Here is a 16,499-nt window from a genome sequence, read left to right on the forward strand (position 1 = left end):
ATCATCAGCTTACAATACAGAACCACTGCAGTTCAAATTACCTTTGATCTGTAGGGGAGCAATAAAACATCAGAAACCAACAATTTGGCTATTTTGTATGGAAAAAAAAGTCCAAGTTCCTTATTCCATCCAACTAAGAAGATATTTCAATACTAGAAGACAACACTGTACACCATTATGCAAGTTTCTAACAAAGCTCTGAAAAAAACAACTGAAAGTTGTTGTTTTTAACTGCTTGCACATGAGCAGAAATGTTAGCTGAGTTCCAGCCTGGATCAAGTTTTTGCAAATGATTTATAAACAACTGAAAAATAAGGGTTTGTAATGGAACAATAAAAAAACCAGTAACTATAATTACCAAAAGAAACTTTCAAAACTCTCTATTACTATTATTGCCAAAACTTGTTAACAACAAAAACAAAACCTGACTGGTGAGTTAACTACTTTACATAAGAATGAAAAGCCAAACAGTATAATTTAAAAGTAAGGCCATGTCTACACTAGCACTTATATCAGCTAAACTTTTGTCATTCAGAGGTACACTGCTGAGCAATGTAAGTTTTGCCAACATAAGCACTCGTGCGCACAGCGCTATGTCGGCAGGAGACACTCTCCCACTGACATAGCGATCGCTGCTCGTTGAGATGGTTTTATTATGTCAATGGGAGAGCGCTCTCTTGTCAGCATCACACAGCTACACTACTGCTTGTACAGCAGCACAGCTGTATCAGTACAGCTGTAAGCTTGTAAGTGTAGACATGGCCTTAGATAGTACTTAGGACCCCATCATACTGATTCACGCAAGAAGCCCCATGGAAATCAGTCAGCTTTTATTCATCATAATTTCTTTAGGATCATAGAATCATAGAATATCAGGGTTGGAAGGGACCCCAGAAGGTCATCTAGTCCAACCCCCTGCTCAAAGCAGGACCAATTCCCAGTTAAATCATCCCAGCCAGGGCTTTGTCAAGCCTGACCTTAAAAACCTCTAAGGAAGGAGATTCTACCACCTCCCTAGGCAACGCATTCCAGTGTTTCACCACCCTCTTAGTGAAAAAGTTTTTCCTAATATCCAATCTAAACCTCCCCCACTGCAACTTGAGACCATTACTCCTCGTTCTGTCATCTGCTACCATTGAGAACAGTCTGGAGCCATCCTCTTTTGAACCCCCTTTCATGTAGTTGAAAGCAGCTATCAAATCCCCCCTCATTCTTCTCTTCTGCAGGCTAAACAATCCCCGCTCCCTCAGCCTCTCCTCATAACTCATGTGTTCCAGTCCCCTAATCATTTTTGTTGCCCTTCGCTGGACTCTCTCCAATTTATCCACATCCTTCTTGAAGTGTGGGGCCCAAAACTGGACACAGTACTCCAGATGAGGCCTCACCAATGTCGAATAGAGGGGGACGATCACGTCCCTTGATCTGCTCGCTATGCCCCTACTTATACATCCCAAAATGTCATTGGCCTTCTTGGCAACAAGGGCACACTGCTGACTCATATCCAGCTTCTCGTCCACTGTCACCCCTAGGTCCTTTTCCGCAGAACTGCTGCCTAGCCATTCGGTCCCTAGTCTGTAGCTGTGCATTGGGTTCTTCCGTCCTAAGTGCAGGACCCTGCACTTATCCTTATTGAACCTCATCAGATTTCTTTTGGCCCAATCCTCCAATTTGTCTAGGTCTTTCTGTATCCTATCCCTCCCCTCCAGCGTATCTACCACTCCTCCCAGTTTAGTATCATCCGCAAATTTGCTGAGAGTGCAATCCACACCATCCTCCAAATCATTTATGAAGATATTGAACAAAACCGGCCCCAGGACCGACCCCTGGGGTACTCCACTTGATACCGGCTGCCAACTAGATATGGAGCCATTGATCACTACCCGTTGAGCCCGACAATCTAGCCAGCTTTCTACCCACCTTGTAGTGCATTCATCCAGCCCATACTTCCGTAACTTGCTGACAAGAATACTGTGGGAGACCGTGTCAAAAGCTTTGCTAAAGTCAAGAAACAATACATCCACTGCTTTCCCTTCATCCACAGAACCAGTAATCTCATCATAAAAGGCAATTAGATTAGTCAGGCATGACCTTCCCTTGGTGAATCCATGCTGGCTGTTCCTGATCACTTTCCTCTCATGCAAGTGCTTCAGGATTGATTCTTTGAGGACCTTCTCCATGATTTTTCCAGGGACTGAAGTGAGGCTGACTGGCCTGTAGTTCCCAGGATCTTCCTTCTTCCCTTTTTTAAAGATTGGCACTACATTAGCCTTTTTCCAGTCATCCGGGACTTCCCCGGTTCGCCACGAGTTTTCAAAGATAATGGCCAATGGCTCTGCAATCACAGCCGCCAATTCCTTCAGCACTCTCGGATGCAACTCGTCCGGCCCCATGGACTTGTGCACGTCCAGCTTTTCTAAATAGTCCCTAACCACCTCTATCTCCACAGAGGGCTGGCCATCTCTTCCCCATTTTGTGATGCCCAGCGCAGCAGTCTGGGAGCTGACCTTGTTAGTGAAAACAGAGGCAAAAAAAGCATTGAGTACATTAGCTTCTTCCACATCCTCTGTCAGTAGGTTGCCTCCCTCATTCAGTAAGGGGCCCACACATTCCTTGGCTTTCTTCTTGTTGCCAACATACCTGAAGAAACCCTTCTTGTTACTCTTGACATCTCTGGCTAGCTGCAGCTCCAGGTGCGATTTGGCCCTCCTGATAACATTCCTACATGCCCGAGCAATATTTTTATACTCTTCCCTGGTCATATGTCCAACCTTCCACTTCTTGTAAGCTTCTTTTTTATGTTTAAGATCCGCTAGGATTTCACCATTAAGCCAAGCTGGTCGCCTGCCATATTTACTATTCTTTCGACTCATTGGGATGGTTTGTCCCTGTAACCTCAACAGGGATTCCTTGAAATACAGCCAGCTCTCCTGGACTCCTTTCCCCTTCAAGTTAGTCCCCCAGGGGATCCTGGCCATCCGTTCCCTGAGGGAGTCGAAGTCTGCTTTCCTGAAGTCCAGGGTCCGTATCCTGCTGCTTACCTTTCTTCCCTGCGTCAGGATCCTGAACTCAACCAACTCATGGTCACTGCCTCCCAGATTCCCATCCACTTTTGCTTCCCCCACTAATTCTACCCGGTTTGTAAGCAGCAGGTCAAGAAAAGCGCCCCCCCTAGTTGGCTCCTCTAGCACTTGCATCAGGAAATTGTCCCCTACGCTTTCCAAAAACTTCCTGGATTGTCTATGCGCCGCTGTATTGCTCTCCCAGCAGATATCAGGAAAATTAAAGTCACCCATGAGAATCAGGGCATGCGATCTAGTAGCTTCCGCGAGCTGCCGGAAGAAAGCCTCATCCACCTCATCCCCCTGGTCCGGTGGTCTATAGCAGACTCCCACCACTACATCACTCTTGTTGCACACACTTCTAAACTTAATCCAGAGACACTCAGGTTTTTCTGCAGTTTCGTACCGGAGCTCTGAGCAGTCATACTGCTCCCTTACATACAGGGCTACTCCCCCACCTTTTCTGCCCTGCCTGAAAAGGTGAGGCTTACTAAACATTCAATAAATCCATGCTAAATCCTAAAACCCAGACCAAAAGTTAGAGATGGAAAAGACCCATTAGTTCATTCAATCCATCTATCTGCAAATGACAAATTGTTCCCTATCGCACATGTTCTTGATCTATTGTTGTTTCCAGATTAGTTTTAAACATCTCAAATTACGGAGCTTCCAAAGTCTCCTTTGTTCCACCGTGAGGAAGTTTCCTTTGACACTTAGCCTATATTTTATCCCTCAGTCTCATCCAATCACTCAGACTAGTTATACACTCATGAGTCACACGAAGACCCTGATCCTGCAAAACCTTTGTGTCCACCTCAGTGCAAAGGCATTGATCCTGCAAGTCCAAAGTAATTAATCTCCCTCCTCTGTGTTTGTACCCTTCAAGTATTTATAGACTATATTTCCCCCAATAAAACAAGATATGTATATTATACTCAGTTTTTCCTCTGTAAGTCAATTCCTTCAGTATCATGATAATTTGTATTTCTCTTTCTTGAACTCCCTCCAGGTTTTCAGTATATTCCAGGTGCAGTCATATCACATAAGAGCTGGACTGAAAAGGTGTAGTCCCTTCTTCCTCCATGAAATGACCAATACACATGCCTATGCAGCCCAAAAACTGAATTAAGTTTTCATTGTAGTCATATCATATTGCAAACTCATATCTAGCTTGTTGTCCACCATCAATCCAAGTGTCTCTAAACTTTGTTGCTGCCCAGTTTCTCACTCATTATATTTCAGATTATTTCCCCCCAGTTATATTAGTTTTCATTTCTTGGTCTTCCTATTTGTAACCCCACCAAATTTAACACCATCTGCAACTGTCATTAAGGTTCTGTTTACTCCCTTATCTAGATCATCAAGAATTGAAATAAAGATCCTAACATGAATCACAAAAGTGCAGGACTGGAAGGGACCTCGAGAAGTTATCAAGTCCAGCCTCTAGCATGGAGGTAGGACCTCAGGAATCCTTTTTAGACACCTTTCTGCAACTTGAGACTTTATTTATTGTTACTATTTATTTTCAACCTTTGAGCTAATCTTCAATCCATATGTTGCTATCCTAGATTATTTTAATTAACATTTACAACTGTACTGAAGTGCGCTGTACAATTTAGTAAAATCCACATATATTGCACTAACATTTTTCCTCTCTATGCTGCTTTTCTCAACTTATATACAGTACTAAAATTTCCTAAATATCTTTTACACAGAGAACAAACACAAACTTTCTAATCAATAAGAATCAGCTATCCACTCCCTTTGTTTCACGCAAGCAGACATTTGCCTGGACTCTCTGCTCTGGGTCCTTCTCACTACACTCCACAAGCGTCTTACTCCTTGTACTCTGTGCCCCACAGATCCTACCCTCGTGCACTTCCCTGTGCTCAGTGCCCCCATCCCCGTTATACTCTGTGCCCCCCCATATGCACCCACACCCATCTAGCCCTGTTCCCTGGGGGTGGGCAGCTTCTAAGGGGCTGGATGGGGGCAAGAGTCCCCGTGCATGGTGCTCTCAGCAGAGTCCCCCCCGACCCCGTTCCTTGGGGGAGGGGTGCTGCCTCTCGGGGGCCGGATGGGGGCGGGGAACCCCCGCCCCTGAGGGGGAGAGGTTCTGCCTCTCGGGGGTCGGATGGGGGCGGGGAGTCCCCTGCCCCGATGGGTGGCGGGGGGGGAAGCTGCTGCCTCTCGGGGCTGTACCTGGTGGTTCTCCTTGGTGCCCGGGGCTGGCTGGCTGTGGCTGCCCATCATATTCATGTAGAGGGACCTGGATAAAGGGCTCCTCAGGTACCTGGCAGGGCCAGACCACATCCTCCTCCTCAGCACCCACAGGGACAGGGTGTAGCAGCCCAGCCAGGCCAGGCACAGTCTCATCGGGGGAAGGTGCGCGGAGTCACCCCCTCCCGCAGCCACCGCCTCCTCTCTCCATAGTGGCGGCGGTAGCGGCGGCAGCACAGATCTCGCCCAGCCCAGCCAGCTCCCGTTCAGGGCCCGCACACACTGAGAGTGGAACTCAGAAAGCGGGGGCAGCGGAACCGGCCGGACCGCATTACCGGGACACGCCGGGGCCTGGCACGAACCAGCCCCCTCCCTGCCTCTGGACCAATCACAGCGCGGCGTGGGCGCACGGCGGGGCGCGGCTTTCAAACCAGAGCGGAGCACAATGGGGCGGTGACTCCCCCCCCTTCTTTCCGGTGGGAAGGGCTGCGAACTCCCCCGTTCAGAGACCCACCCCTCCCCCAGAGGGCACATGGCACTCCCCTACCGCCCCTCCCTCGGGGCATGTGCCACGCCAGGCAGACAGACCGACTGCCCCTCCCAGCAGACAGAGGGCATGTGTCTCCACCCCACTCGGAAAGGGGGCATGGGTCACTCGCCCGCAGACAGATCCGCTTCACTGTCCCCTCCCTTTCCCCACTCAAAGGCCATCTCCCCCGAACAGGTGGGAGCATGTGCCACTCACATCCAGGCAGACCCACTGCTAAAGGGCATAAGTCACTCACCCACAGGCTCAGACAGATCAACTACCCTTCCTTTCTCCTCCTCCCCCCCCCGAAACATAATAACGGCCACACTGGGTCAGACCAAAGGTCCATCCAGCCCAGTATCCTGTCTGCCGACAGTGGCCAATGCCAGGTGCCCCAGAGGGAATGCACCTAACAGGTAATGATCAAGTGATCTCTCTCTTGACATCCATCTCCACCCTCTGACAAAAAGAGGCTAGGGCCACCATTCTTTACCCATTCTGGCTAATAGCCATTAATGGACTTAACCTCCATGAATTTATCCAGTTCTCTTTTAAGCCCTTTTATAGTCCTAGCATTCACAACCTCCTCAGGCAAGGAGTTCCACAGGTTGACTGTGCACTGAGTGAAGAAGAACTTCCTTTTATTTGTTTTAAACCTGCTACCCATTCATTTCATTTGGTGGCCCCTAGGTCTTAAATTATGGGAACAAGTAAATAAAGTGACATCTCTCTCCCCCACACAGACAGATGGGGGCATATCCCCCATGATTACTTGTTATGGAGCGTGGTGGCAGCTGCTGTGTGTATGTGTTTTTGTACACTTAAACCTACTCCCTCTACTTCCTTCACAGAGACCCATCCGTCCCTCCTACCCCACAGGCACAGGGGTGCTTCCCGAACCCAAGCAACACATTGCCCACTTCGCCCAAATGAGATGAGAATCATAGAAGATTAGGGTTGCAAGGGACCTCAGGAGGTACCTAGTACAACCTCCTGCTCAAAGCTGGACCAACCCCAATTAAACGTCTAAGGACGGAGATTCCACTACCTCCCTAGGTAACCCATGAGTGTGTTGTATAGAGCTTTCCACATACACAGTTACGGCCCTGCCCCCTCCTTTGAGCAGGAAAGCAAGACATCATCCCCTTCCATCTTTTCATACATATCCCTGTTGCCATCAACATCTTTAATGCCTACACAGAGCAGACTCAATTCTTAAAGTAGCATCGAAAAGCAGATAATAAAAAGAACGAGGAGTACTTGTGGCACCTTAGTCTCTAAGGTGCCACAAGTACTCCTCCTTCTTTTTGCTGAGACAGACTAATGTAGCTACCACTCTGAAACCTGTCACAGATAATAATATGGACCTGAACTTTATCTCAGAATTACAAAACTGTTAAGTCAGCCCTGCCAAGTTTTTGAACCTATGATGCCAGTGAGTTCAAGACTTAATCCGTAGACCTTCCAGCTTTATGGTTCTAAACTTATTTTTAACAAAATATGTTTACAACTGTACAACAGCAATCTTGGTTTCCCTAACTTGTCCACTGTTGGTGACAGCGCTTTCTCTGCATCTCCCACCATCTAGAACAGCCTTCCTGTTCTGCTCTGCCTCATCAGCTATTTTACAATCTGATCTTAAGGTATCTTTAATCTTTTGCCTATGCTTCTTATTTCTCTCAGTTATTAGTTTTGTAACTGAACACTAATTTAACCATATCATACCTTTACAACAATTTTTCTATAGTTTAACATATACAATCTGTGGAGTTGTGAATTTTATTTCTGAAAATACTTATGGGGCAATGTGTATATGAAATGTGCTACACTTGGTGGAAAGTTGTACTGTATATAATGTCTTACCGACAGATCCCAAAGAGCTTTATAAACGAACTACACACAGAATCACTTTACCTAGTAGGACCACTAGGGGGGAATGCAGCAGATATTTAACAGCATGCAGCAATGCTGCATAACTGATAAGGGACAGTTGTAACCAGTTGGTCTTTGGCTTTCTTGACACCACCTTGCTCCAATCTATTCCGATTTTGCTATCAAACTCATTTTCCTCACTAATCACACTGATCACATGGCTCCCTTCACTGGTTCTGCATTCCCTTCCACATCACCCCTCTCCTATTTATCCATGCCAGCTCTGTCAGTTTTATCTCCCTTCAAGCCCCCTTTGTTCCTTTCTCCCATGCCTGTAACCTAGCTTGTTCCTTCTTGGCTCTTTCTGGTCATAGTTGTGGCTGCTGTTCAGTATACCCTGCTTCTACTTGATAGCATGGGTTTATTTAATCACCATCCCACAGCTAACACTAGTGTTGTTTCAGGGGTATCCAAGGGAATGGCACCAGACCACATTGCCAAAAACCTACGCATTTTAACTTCGCCAGAGTCCTTACACAGCAGTGCCTGCCTCACCTAGAGCCTGCAACCATCAGGTCCATCCTGCCAAAAGAATGCTTTGTTCAGTTTCCATTCTCCTGCCTCTCTTAAACTAAACCCACCTATTGAGGGATGGAAAGGCCATCATGAAGTCATAGTAGGTTCCTCAGGAAGTTCTTCAGGTTATAACAATTTCAATACATTTATTGGCTTGACAAGGTACTCGCTACAAGTGTTGCAAACAGGTGTCTGTCTATAAAGAGATAAGGAGTACTTGTGGCACCTTAGAGACTAACAAATTTATCTGAGCATAAGCTTTCGTGAGCTCCAGCTCACTTCATCGGATACATGCAGTGGAAAATACTGCATGCATCCGATGAAATGAGCTGTAGCTCATGAAAGCTTATGCTCAAATAAATTTGTTAGTCTCTAAGGTGTCACAAGTAATCCTTTTCTTTTTGCAGATACAGACTAACACGGCTGCTACTCTGAAACCTGTCTATAAAGAGGTTCACATTAATGATGATGTCTTATTTAGTAGACCTTGAATTGTTGTCCATTTCTGATTTGGTAGAAAGCCATCACTTGGGATGTTACTTCAGGCTATTAGAAAATAATACTTTTTTTGTATTCCCCATAGAAGTTTGTCCAATAAAATATATTACCTCATCCACCGTGTGCTTCAATATTCTACCCAGGCAATCAGAGCATCAGGGGATAGCTCAGGACTATACCAAGAGTGACAATATATAAGTAATGACAGGTTTCAGAGTAACAGCTGTGTTAGTCTGTATTCGCAAAAAGAAAAGGAGTACTTGTGGCATCTTAGAGACTAACCAATTTATTTGAGCATAAGCTTTCGTGAGCTACAGCTCACTTCATCGGATGCATACTGTGGAAAGTGTAGAAGATCTTATATACGCACAAAGCATGAAAAAATACCTCCCCCCACCCCACTCTCCTGCTGGCAATAGCTTATCTAAAGTGACCACTCTCCTTACAATGTGTATGATAATCAAGGTGGGCCATTTCCAGCACAAATCCAGGGTTTAACAAGAATGTCTGAGGAGGGGGGGGCGTTAGGAAAAAACAAGGGGAAATAGGTTACCTTGCAATAATGACTTAGCCACTTCCAGTCTCTATTCAAGCCTAAGTTAATTGTATCCCCAACACCGCTTTCTACAAGCCATTACCCTCTGATCCCACTGAGAGTTACCAAAAGAAACTACAGCATTTGCTCAAGAAACTCTCTGAAAAAGCACAAGATCAAATCCGCACAGACACACCCCTGGAACCCCAACCTGGGATATTCTATCTACTACCCAAGATCTATAAACCTGGAAATCCTGGGCGCCCTATCATCTCAGGCATTGGCACCCTGACAGCAGGATTGTCTGGCTATGTAGACTCCCTCCTCAGGCCCTACGTTACCAGCACTCCCAGCTACCTTCGAGACACCACTGACTTCCTGAGGAAACTACAATCCATCGGTGATCTTCCTGATAACACCATCCTGGCCACTATGGATGTAGAAGCCCTCTACACCAACATTCCACACAAAGATGGACTACAAGCCATCAAGAACACTATCCCCGATAATGTCACGGCTAACCTGGTGGCTGAACTTTGTGACTTTGTCCTTACCCATAACTATTTTACATTTGGGGACAATGTATACCTTCAGATCAGCGGCACTGCTATGGTACCCGCATGGCCCCACAGTATGCCAACATTTTTAGAGCTGACTTAGAACAACGCTTCCTCAGCTCTCGTTCTCTAATGCCCCTACTCTACTTGCGCTATATTGATGACATCTTCATCATCTGGATCCATGGAAAAGAAGCCCTTGAGGAATTCCACCATGATTTCAACAATTTCCATCCCACCATCAACCTCAGCCTGGTCCAGTCCACACAAGAGATCCACTTCCTGGACACTACAGTGCTAATAAACGATGGTCACATAAACACCACCCTATACCGGAAACCTACTGACCGCTATTCCTACCTACATGCCTCCAGCTTTCACTCCGTCCACACCACACTATCTATTGTCTACAGCCAAGCTCTGCGATACAACCGCCATTTGCTCCAACCCCTCAGACAGAGACAAACACCTCAAGATCTCTATCAAGCATTCTTACAACTACAATACCCACCTGCGGAAGTGAAGAAACAGACTGATAGAGCCAGAAGAGTTCCCCGAAGTCACCTACTACAGGACAGGCCTAACAAAGAAAATAACAGAACGCCACTACCCGTCACCTTCAGCCCCCAACTAAAACCTCTCCAATGCATCATCAAGGATCTACAACCTATCCTGAAGGATGACCCAACACTCTCACAAATCCTGGGAGACAGGCCAGTCCTTGCCTACAGACAGCCCCCCAACCTGAAGCAAATGCTCACCAGCAACCACATACCACACAACAGAACCACTAACCCGGGAACCTATCCTTGCAACAAAGCCCATTGCCAACTGTGCCCACGTATCTATTCAGGGGACACCATCACAGGGCCTAATAACATCAGCCACACTATCAGAGGCTCGTTCACCTGCACATTCACTAATGTGATATATGCCATCATGTGCCAGCAATGCCCCTCTGCCATGTACATTGGTCAAACTGGACAGTCTCTACCTAAAAGAATAAATGGACACAAATCAGATGTCAAGAATTATAACATTCATAAACCAGTCGGAGAACACTTCAATCTCTCTGGTCACGCGGTTACAGACATGAAAGTTGCAATTCTTCAACAAAAAAACTTCAAATCCAGACTCCAGCGAGAAACTGTTGAATTGGAATTCATTTGCAAATTGGATACAATTAACTTAGGCTTGAATAGAGACTGGGAGCGGCTAAGTCATTATGCAAGGTAACCTATTTCCCCTTGTTTTTTCCTAACGCCCCCCCTCCTCAGACGTTCTCGTTAAACCCTGGATTTGTGCTGGAAATGGCCCACCTTGATTATCATACACATTGTAAGGAGAGTGATCACTTTAGATAAGCTATTACCAGCAGGAGAGTGGGTTTGTGTGGGGGGGGGGGGGTGAGAAAACCTGGATTTGGGTTGGAAATGGCCCAACTTGATTATCATACACATTGTAAGGAGAGTGATCACTTTAGATAAGCTATTGCCAGCAGGAGAGTGGGGTGGGGGGAGGTATTTTTTCATGCTTTGTGTGTATAAAAGATCTTCTACACTTTCCACAGTATGCATCCGATGAAGTGAGCTGTAGCTCACAAAAGCTTATGCTCAAATAAATTGGTTAGTCTCTAAGGTGCCACAAGTACTCCTTTTCTTTTTGCAAATATATAAGTAATGTAATTAGACAGCTTTCAATCATGCAAGTAACCCTTATTTTGTCTAGATGTGGGGGCATGGGCCTTCTGAAGTGTGAGCCACTGCAGCTAAAACTGAAGGAAGGGGCAATACCTTTAAGCATTAACACAGCTCACAGAATTCCAGTCACATTATTTCCTATAGTGAAAGAGGAACTAGGCAGAATGATAAACCTGCAAATAATTGCAGCCATAACAGAACCTAGAGAATGAAGCACACCTACAGTTCCTGTCATAAAAAAGAGCAGAGTGTGAGAATGTGTGTTGATTTGATTTGTATTTAATCAGCTAAAAGAAAAAGATATGTTCTTCCCACACTAGGGGATATAATCCCCAAATTAGCATATGCACATATTTTCCTCACTGCTTAATTCTGCAAGTGGATTTTGGCAGATCCTGCTGCATCCAGATAGTGCTAAACTCACAGAACCTGATTTTGCTCTCAGTTGCACCAGTTTAAATCTGAAGTAACTCCACTGAAATCAGTGTAGTGAAACTTATGTAAAACCTGTGTAAGTAAATTCAGAATCTAGTCTGCTATATTAATTACTTAATTCAGATGTTACTGTTTCCAGCATTTATCTTTCGGCATTAGCAGTTCTCCTGAAATCTTCCAATGCAAAGATGGAAGGATTGCAGGAGGTGGTTGTACATGTGGAAAGTATTTTGATTTAGGCCAGTACAAAGCCAGGAGCACAAGAAAAGGTTTTTAAGTGTCCTGAGTAATATATAGTCTATAGGACTAATGCTGAACAAAGAAAATTGTGTCCTTGGGGAGAAGCAGCTACGTTATTTAGGGCACCACATAGATTAACACAGTTTGAGCCCAGATTCTGAGGAAGACCCCACCCCAATAGCCCTTCCCATCACTTTACCTTAAAAGCATCCCCACCTTCTTTATCTCCCCATCTACAAATCTCCCTCACCTACACTGGGTGAATCACATCCCAGAAGGGCTCAGACAGGGAAAAACCCTTTGTTGTTACTTCACACAATAGGGTCCACAAGGGCCTATCACAGAGGCTCTTGAGAGCTTTGGGCAAGGGGGTCCAGGCCTCTGTGTCCTGAAAAGATGACATTCCTGCACCAAACAAGCTGTGTATGGCTTGTGGAAACATAGGGAAAATTTCTAAAAGAGAAGAAATTCCTCTATGCTTTACCCTACCATTTAATGGCCAACATGCCCTCATAACAACCATCCACCACTGCAGCTCATCCACACCAAAATACACTGAGTTCCACCTCAGCTTCTAGGCCTGTAGCTACTAAACAGCTTTACTTGCAGCCTCACCACCAGTTTAGGGCAAGGGAAGCCAACTCGCTATGTTTCTCTTGAAGCTACTGAGGCTCCATTTTACTTTAAGTACAAGGCATCTCATAGAAGAACATACAAATATGATACCAGTAACACAATCACCGTGATTTGTGTGAGGTTACACTAAAACCCAGCCTCCCTTCCCCACCCACAAAACACATTCACATATTTTAATTCATTAGGAACCTCATCTAGGAGTCCTGACCTCTCAGGATTTAGCAAATTGCTTATGGAACAGAGAATGTTAGCCTCAGTTGTGCAGTTATGACCAAGGTTCTTCTGACTAGTTCCCACAGGGCAACTCAACTGACACGTTGTGTTTGCTTTTTGAGGAGGCATCTGCTCGGTGTTGACTATGGCACAGAGACGTCACTCAAGACTTACCCAAGACCGCGCAGTGAATCACTGGTTCAGAAAAGATTAACATCAATCCAGAGAGACTCCTTGTACTTACTGCCTCTTGTGGCTCCAGTTAAGGTCCAGAATTTTGGGGCTTGATCCTCATCTGCAGCAATTCCTAGCTGCTATTGCAATGGTAAAAATTAAAGGAGGAAGTGGTACTTTTTTATATTTTTGGAGGAGATTTGGAGTTATATTTTGCTTCCATTCCCTATTGGAATGCAAGTTCTTCCTGCATACAGAAATCTAAAGTAAACAAGTGCAGCGAACAGTCCCATGAAAAAGGCACATTTAAAATGGATTGGTCATCACAGGCCTCTTCAAAAAGGGCCTTCAGATTAAAGATTCCACCTCTGCTAAATATGAGATCAGGCTTAAGGCCCTCAAATTTGCATTGTTATCATCTCCTCCCTTTGGTAATGGCTCAAAATATACTTTTATAGTGGGTTGTTACTGTAGGATTTTGTTTTAATAAGGACTCTTGGGATGGGAGTATGATCTTGTGATTAGAGTGGGGAGGCTGTGGAGGGAGGGCTCCTGCGTTCTACTTGCAACTATGGGATGCATCTTGTGTGTTAAAAGCACAGGAATCTGGGAGTCAGGACTCCCGAGTTCTATTCCTGGGTCTGGGAATACAGTGGGACCCTATTAGGATAGAGCACGGAGGACTGGGAGCTGGAATTCCTAGTTTCTGTTCCCAGCTTATACTCTGTCTTGCTGTGTCACCTTTGGCAAGTCCTTTTCTCATTGGTCCTTGTTTCCTCATCTGTAAAATAGAACTAACGATACTCATCAGGGACTGAATTAAGGCATAAGCATTATAGATGTGTACCTGGGGCCCTGGCTCCTGGAGTCATATGGTGACAGAATCTAAGCTTCAATGCAAAAATAGTTTCTAGCCTTCATAACTGTGACAAAACCCATGGAAATGAGGCCTGTGCCTAACCAATGCAGTGATGTATGACTAGGTTTGCAGATAGCCTGAAATAAGAGCTCTACAAGGCAAGAGCTGCCCCTTTCATCTTACTAAGGTCAGCAAGTTGTTATTACCCCAGTAGCATGGGACCTTGCTGCTGCCACCCCCTCATAACTCTCTGGGGTGATGTTGGCTGGCAGGAGATCTGCTACCACTTCTCCTTGGGTAGGTTGGGGCTTTCCCGATCATCAGATCATTATTCCCTGACTTCAGACAGGCTGGGACCCCTACCAGAAGAGGGAGGAATCAGCCTCCACCCACCCATAGTCCTCTGCTTAAGTGCGTGGAGGCTGATTCCTCCCTCTTCTGGTAGGGGTCCCAGCCTGTCTGAAGTCAGGGAATAATGATCTGATGATCGGGAAAGCCCCAACCTACCCAAGGAGAAGTGGTAGCAGATCTCCTGCCAGCCAACTAGATGCCTCATATATTGGTGGCTGGGCCCCAATCACTGCTTCTCCAAGTAATGGTGGGGCAACATTGTGGGAATGGGGCCACAAGCTGCTCTGTGTGGAGTGGTGGGGCAACAATCTTCTTGGCTTACATGTATGAGCATAAATCTTTGCAGGTCCAGAGCCTTAGACTGTAAACTCTTTGGGACGGGGATTGTTTTACGTGTCTAGTACCATCATACACAGCTATGGTGCTATATACAATGTTACTGATGACAGCATTTTAGGAATGAAAGTGAAGAATACCTATCTAATTGAAACAGCAAGAGAATTTAGACAGAGCCCACCTAACTGCTTAAACTAAACTCTGACTGTGGCACCAGGGCTAATACCTTTAATCTTGCAGAACGTGCCCTAACTTTAATGACCCCAGTAGTTTGCACCTTGACTTTAGATCTCATTTTAAGAGCTCTCCAGCACTCCCTAACATCATGTTTGGGTTCAAGCCTGACTCATTGTTAAGAAGAGCACTCACTAAAATCAACACTAGCACTTCACACTGCATCCTAGGATCTTCCTGGAGGCTTTCTAGCCAAGTACCAATCAAATCCAATGCTGCTTAGCATTATAAAATTCTAACAAGACCATAACAAAAGCATTGCTAAACAATCTTTTTGTTTCAGAGTAACAGCCGTGTTAGTCTGTATTCGCAAAAAGAAAAGGAGTACTTGTGGCACCTTAGAGACTAACCAATTTATTTGAGCATGAGCTTTCGTGAGCTACAGCTATTACCAGCAGGAGAGTGAGTTTGGGGGGGGACGGGGGGGACGGAGGGTGAGAAAACCTGGATTTGTGCTGGAAATGGCCCAACTTGATGATCACTTTAGATAAGCTATTACCAGCAGGACAGTGGGGTGGGAGGAGGTATTGTTTCATGGTCTCTGTGTGTATATAATGTCTTCTGCAGTTTCCACGGTATGCATCCGATGAAGTTAGCTGTAGCTCATGAAAGCTCATGCTCAAATAAATTGGTTAGTCTCTAAGGTGCCACAAGTACTCCTTTTCTTTTTGTTAACTTGACTATCGTTTATGTTTAGCCTCTTTAAGGAAAGTTTTTGATGTGAGAGGTTTAGACATTTGCCAGTGGCAGGGTTTTTTTTGTTTAAACCAGATATTTTTTTCTCCCTTTGCTATTTACAAAGACTTCAGCCTATTCTGCCCTCAAGGAATAAAACAGCTTCACAATCAAAACTCCGAATGACAATAAAGTTAACTTTGCTGCTTTTGAACAGACATCTGCTTGCAATGTATACACTGCCAAATAAATTGCTCCAGGTTAGTTACATGTAGTTTTACAACCCTCAAGTCTTTTCCTTCCTGCTTGTCTTTCCCAACAGCCCCTCTATTAAAATACACCAACATATTCAGACAATAAATATCCCACTAATCAGCTCAACATACAGTATTCATAAATTACAGCAGGCACCTGGGGAAGTAAATGCTATATTTGCCAAACACCTTCCATAAAAGACTGTCCCTCTCTGTTTGCCTATTTAAATGAATTCTTGCTACCCTTTTTAGGTCTTAACATCTTGATGTCCTTTCTGTTGTACCACATGGCATACCACACTTGAACCCTATGGTCTAAATGTGTTCTAACAATTCTATACTATGTAAGGAAAAATTAATGAAAGCTAATTATCTCTGGCATACTGTAGGTATTTAGGAGCTGAAGTGGGAATTGTCCCGTAACAGAAAGGAAGAGCATCCTCTTTAAGAAAAAAAAAAAGAAAAGAAAAGAAAATACACATGAGAAAAAAAGACAAAATACTACCAGAGAGAGTATAAGAAAAGAATATTTGTAATATAACTTCT

The 16,499-nt window shown here is 45.0% G+C and overlaps 1 protein-coding gene across 2 annotated transcripts in view; it reads right to left on the reverse strand.

Moving 5' to 3' along the window:
- The window catches only part of METTL9 (methyltransferase 9, His-X-His N1(pi)-histidine), a 42,355-nt gene extending 36,774 nt beyond the window's left edge, over window positions 1-5,581 (reverse strand). For both annotated transcript variants that reach the window (XM_073362182.1, XM_073362181.1), the window contains exon 1: window positions 5,262-5,581. In XM_073362182.1, the coding sequence (XP_073218283.1) occupies window positions 5,262-5,435 (174 nt within the window). In that variant the 5' untranslated portion in view covers window positions 5,436-5,581. The remainder of the gene's footprint in view (window positions 1-5,261) is intronic.
- Window positions 5,582-16,499: the final 10,918 nt, after the last annotated feature.

The sequence above is a fragment of the Lepidochelys kempii genome, chromosome 10, assembly GCF_965140285.1.
Source record: "Lepidochelys kempii isolate rLepKem1 chromosome 10, rLepKem1.hap1, whole genome shotgun sequence".
Lineage (NCBI taxonomy): Eukaryota > Metazoa > Chordata > Testudines > Cheloniidae > Lepidochelys > Lepidochelys kempii.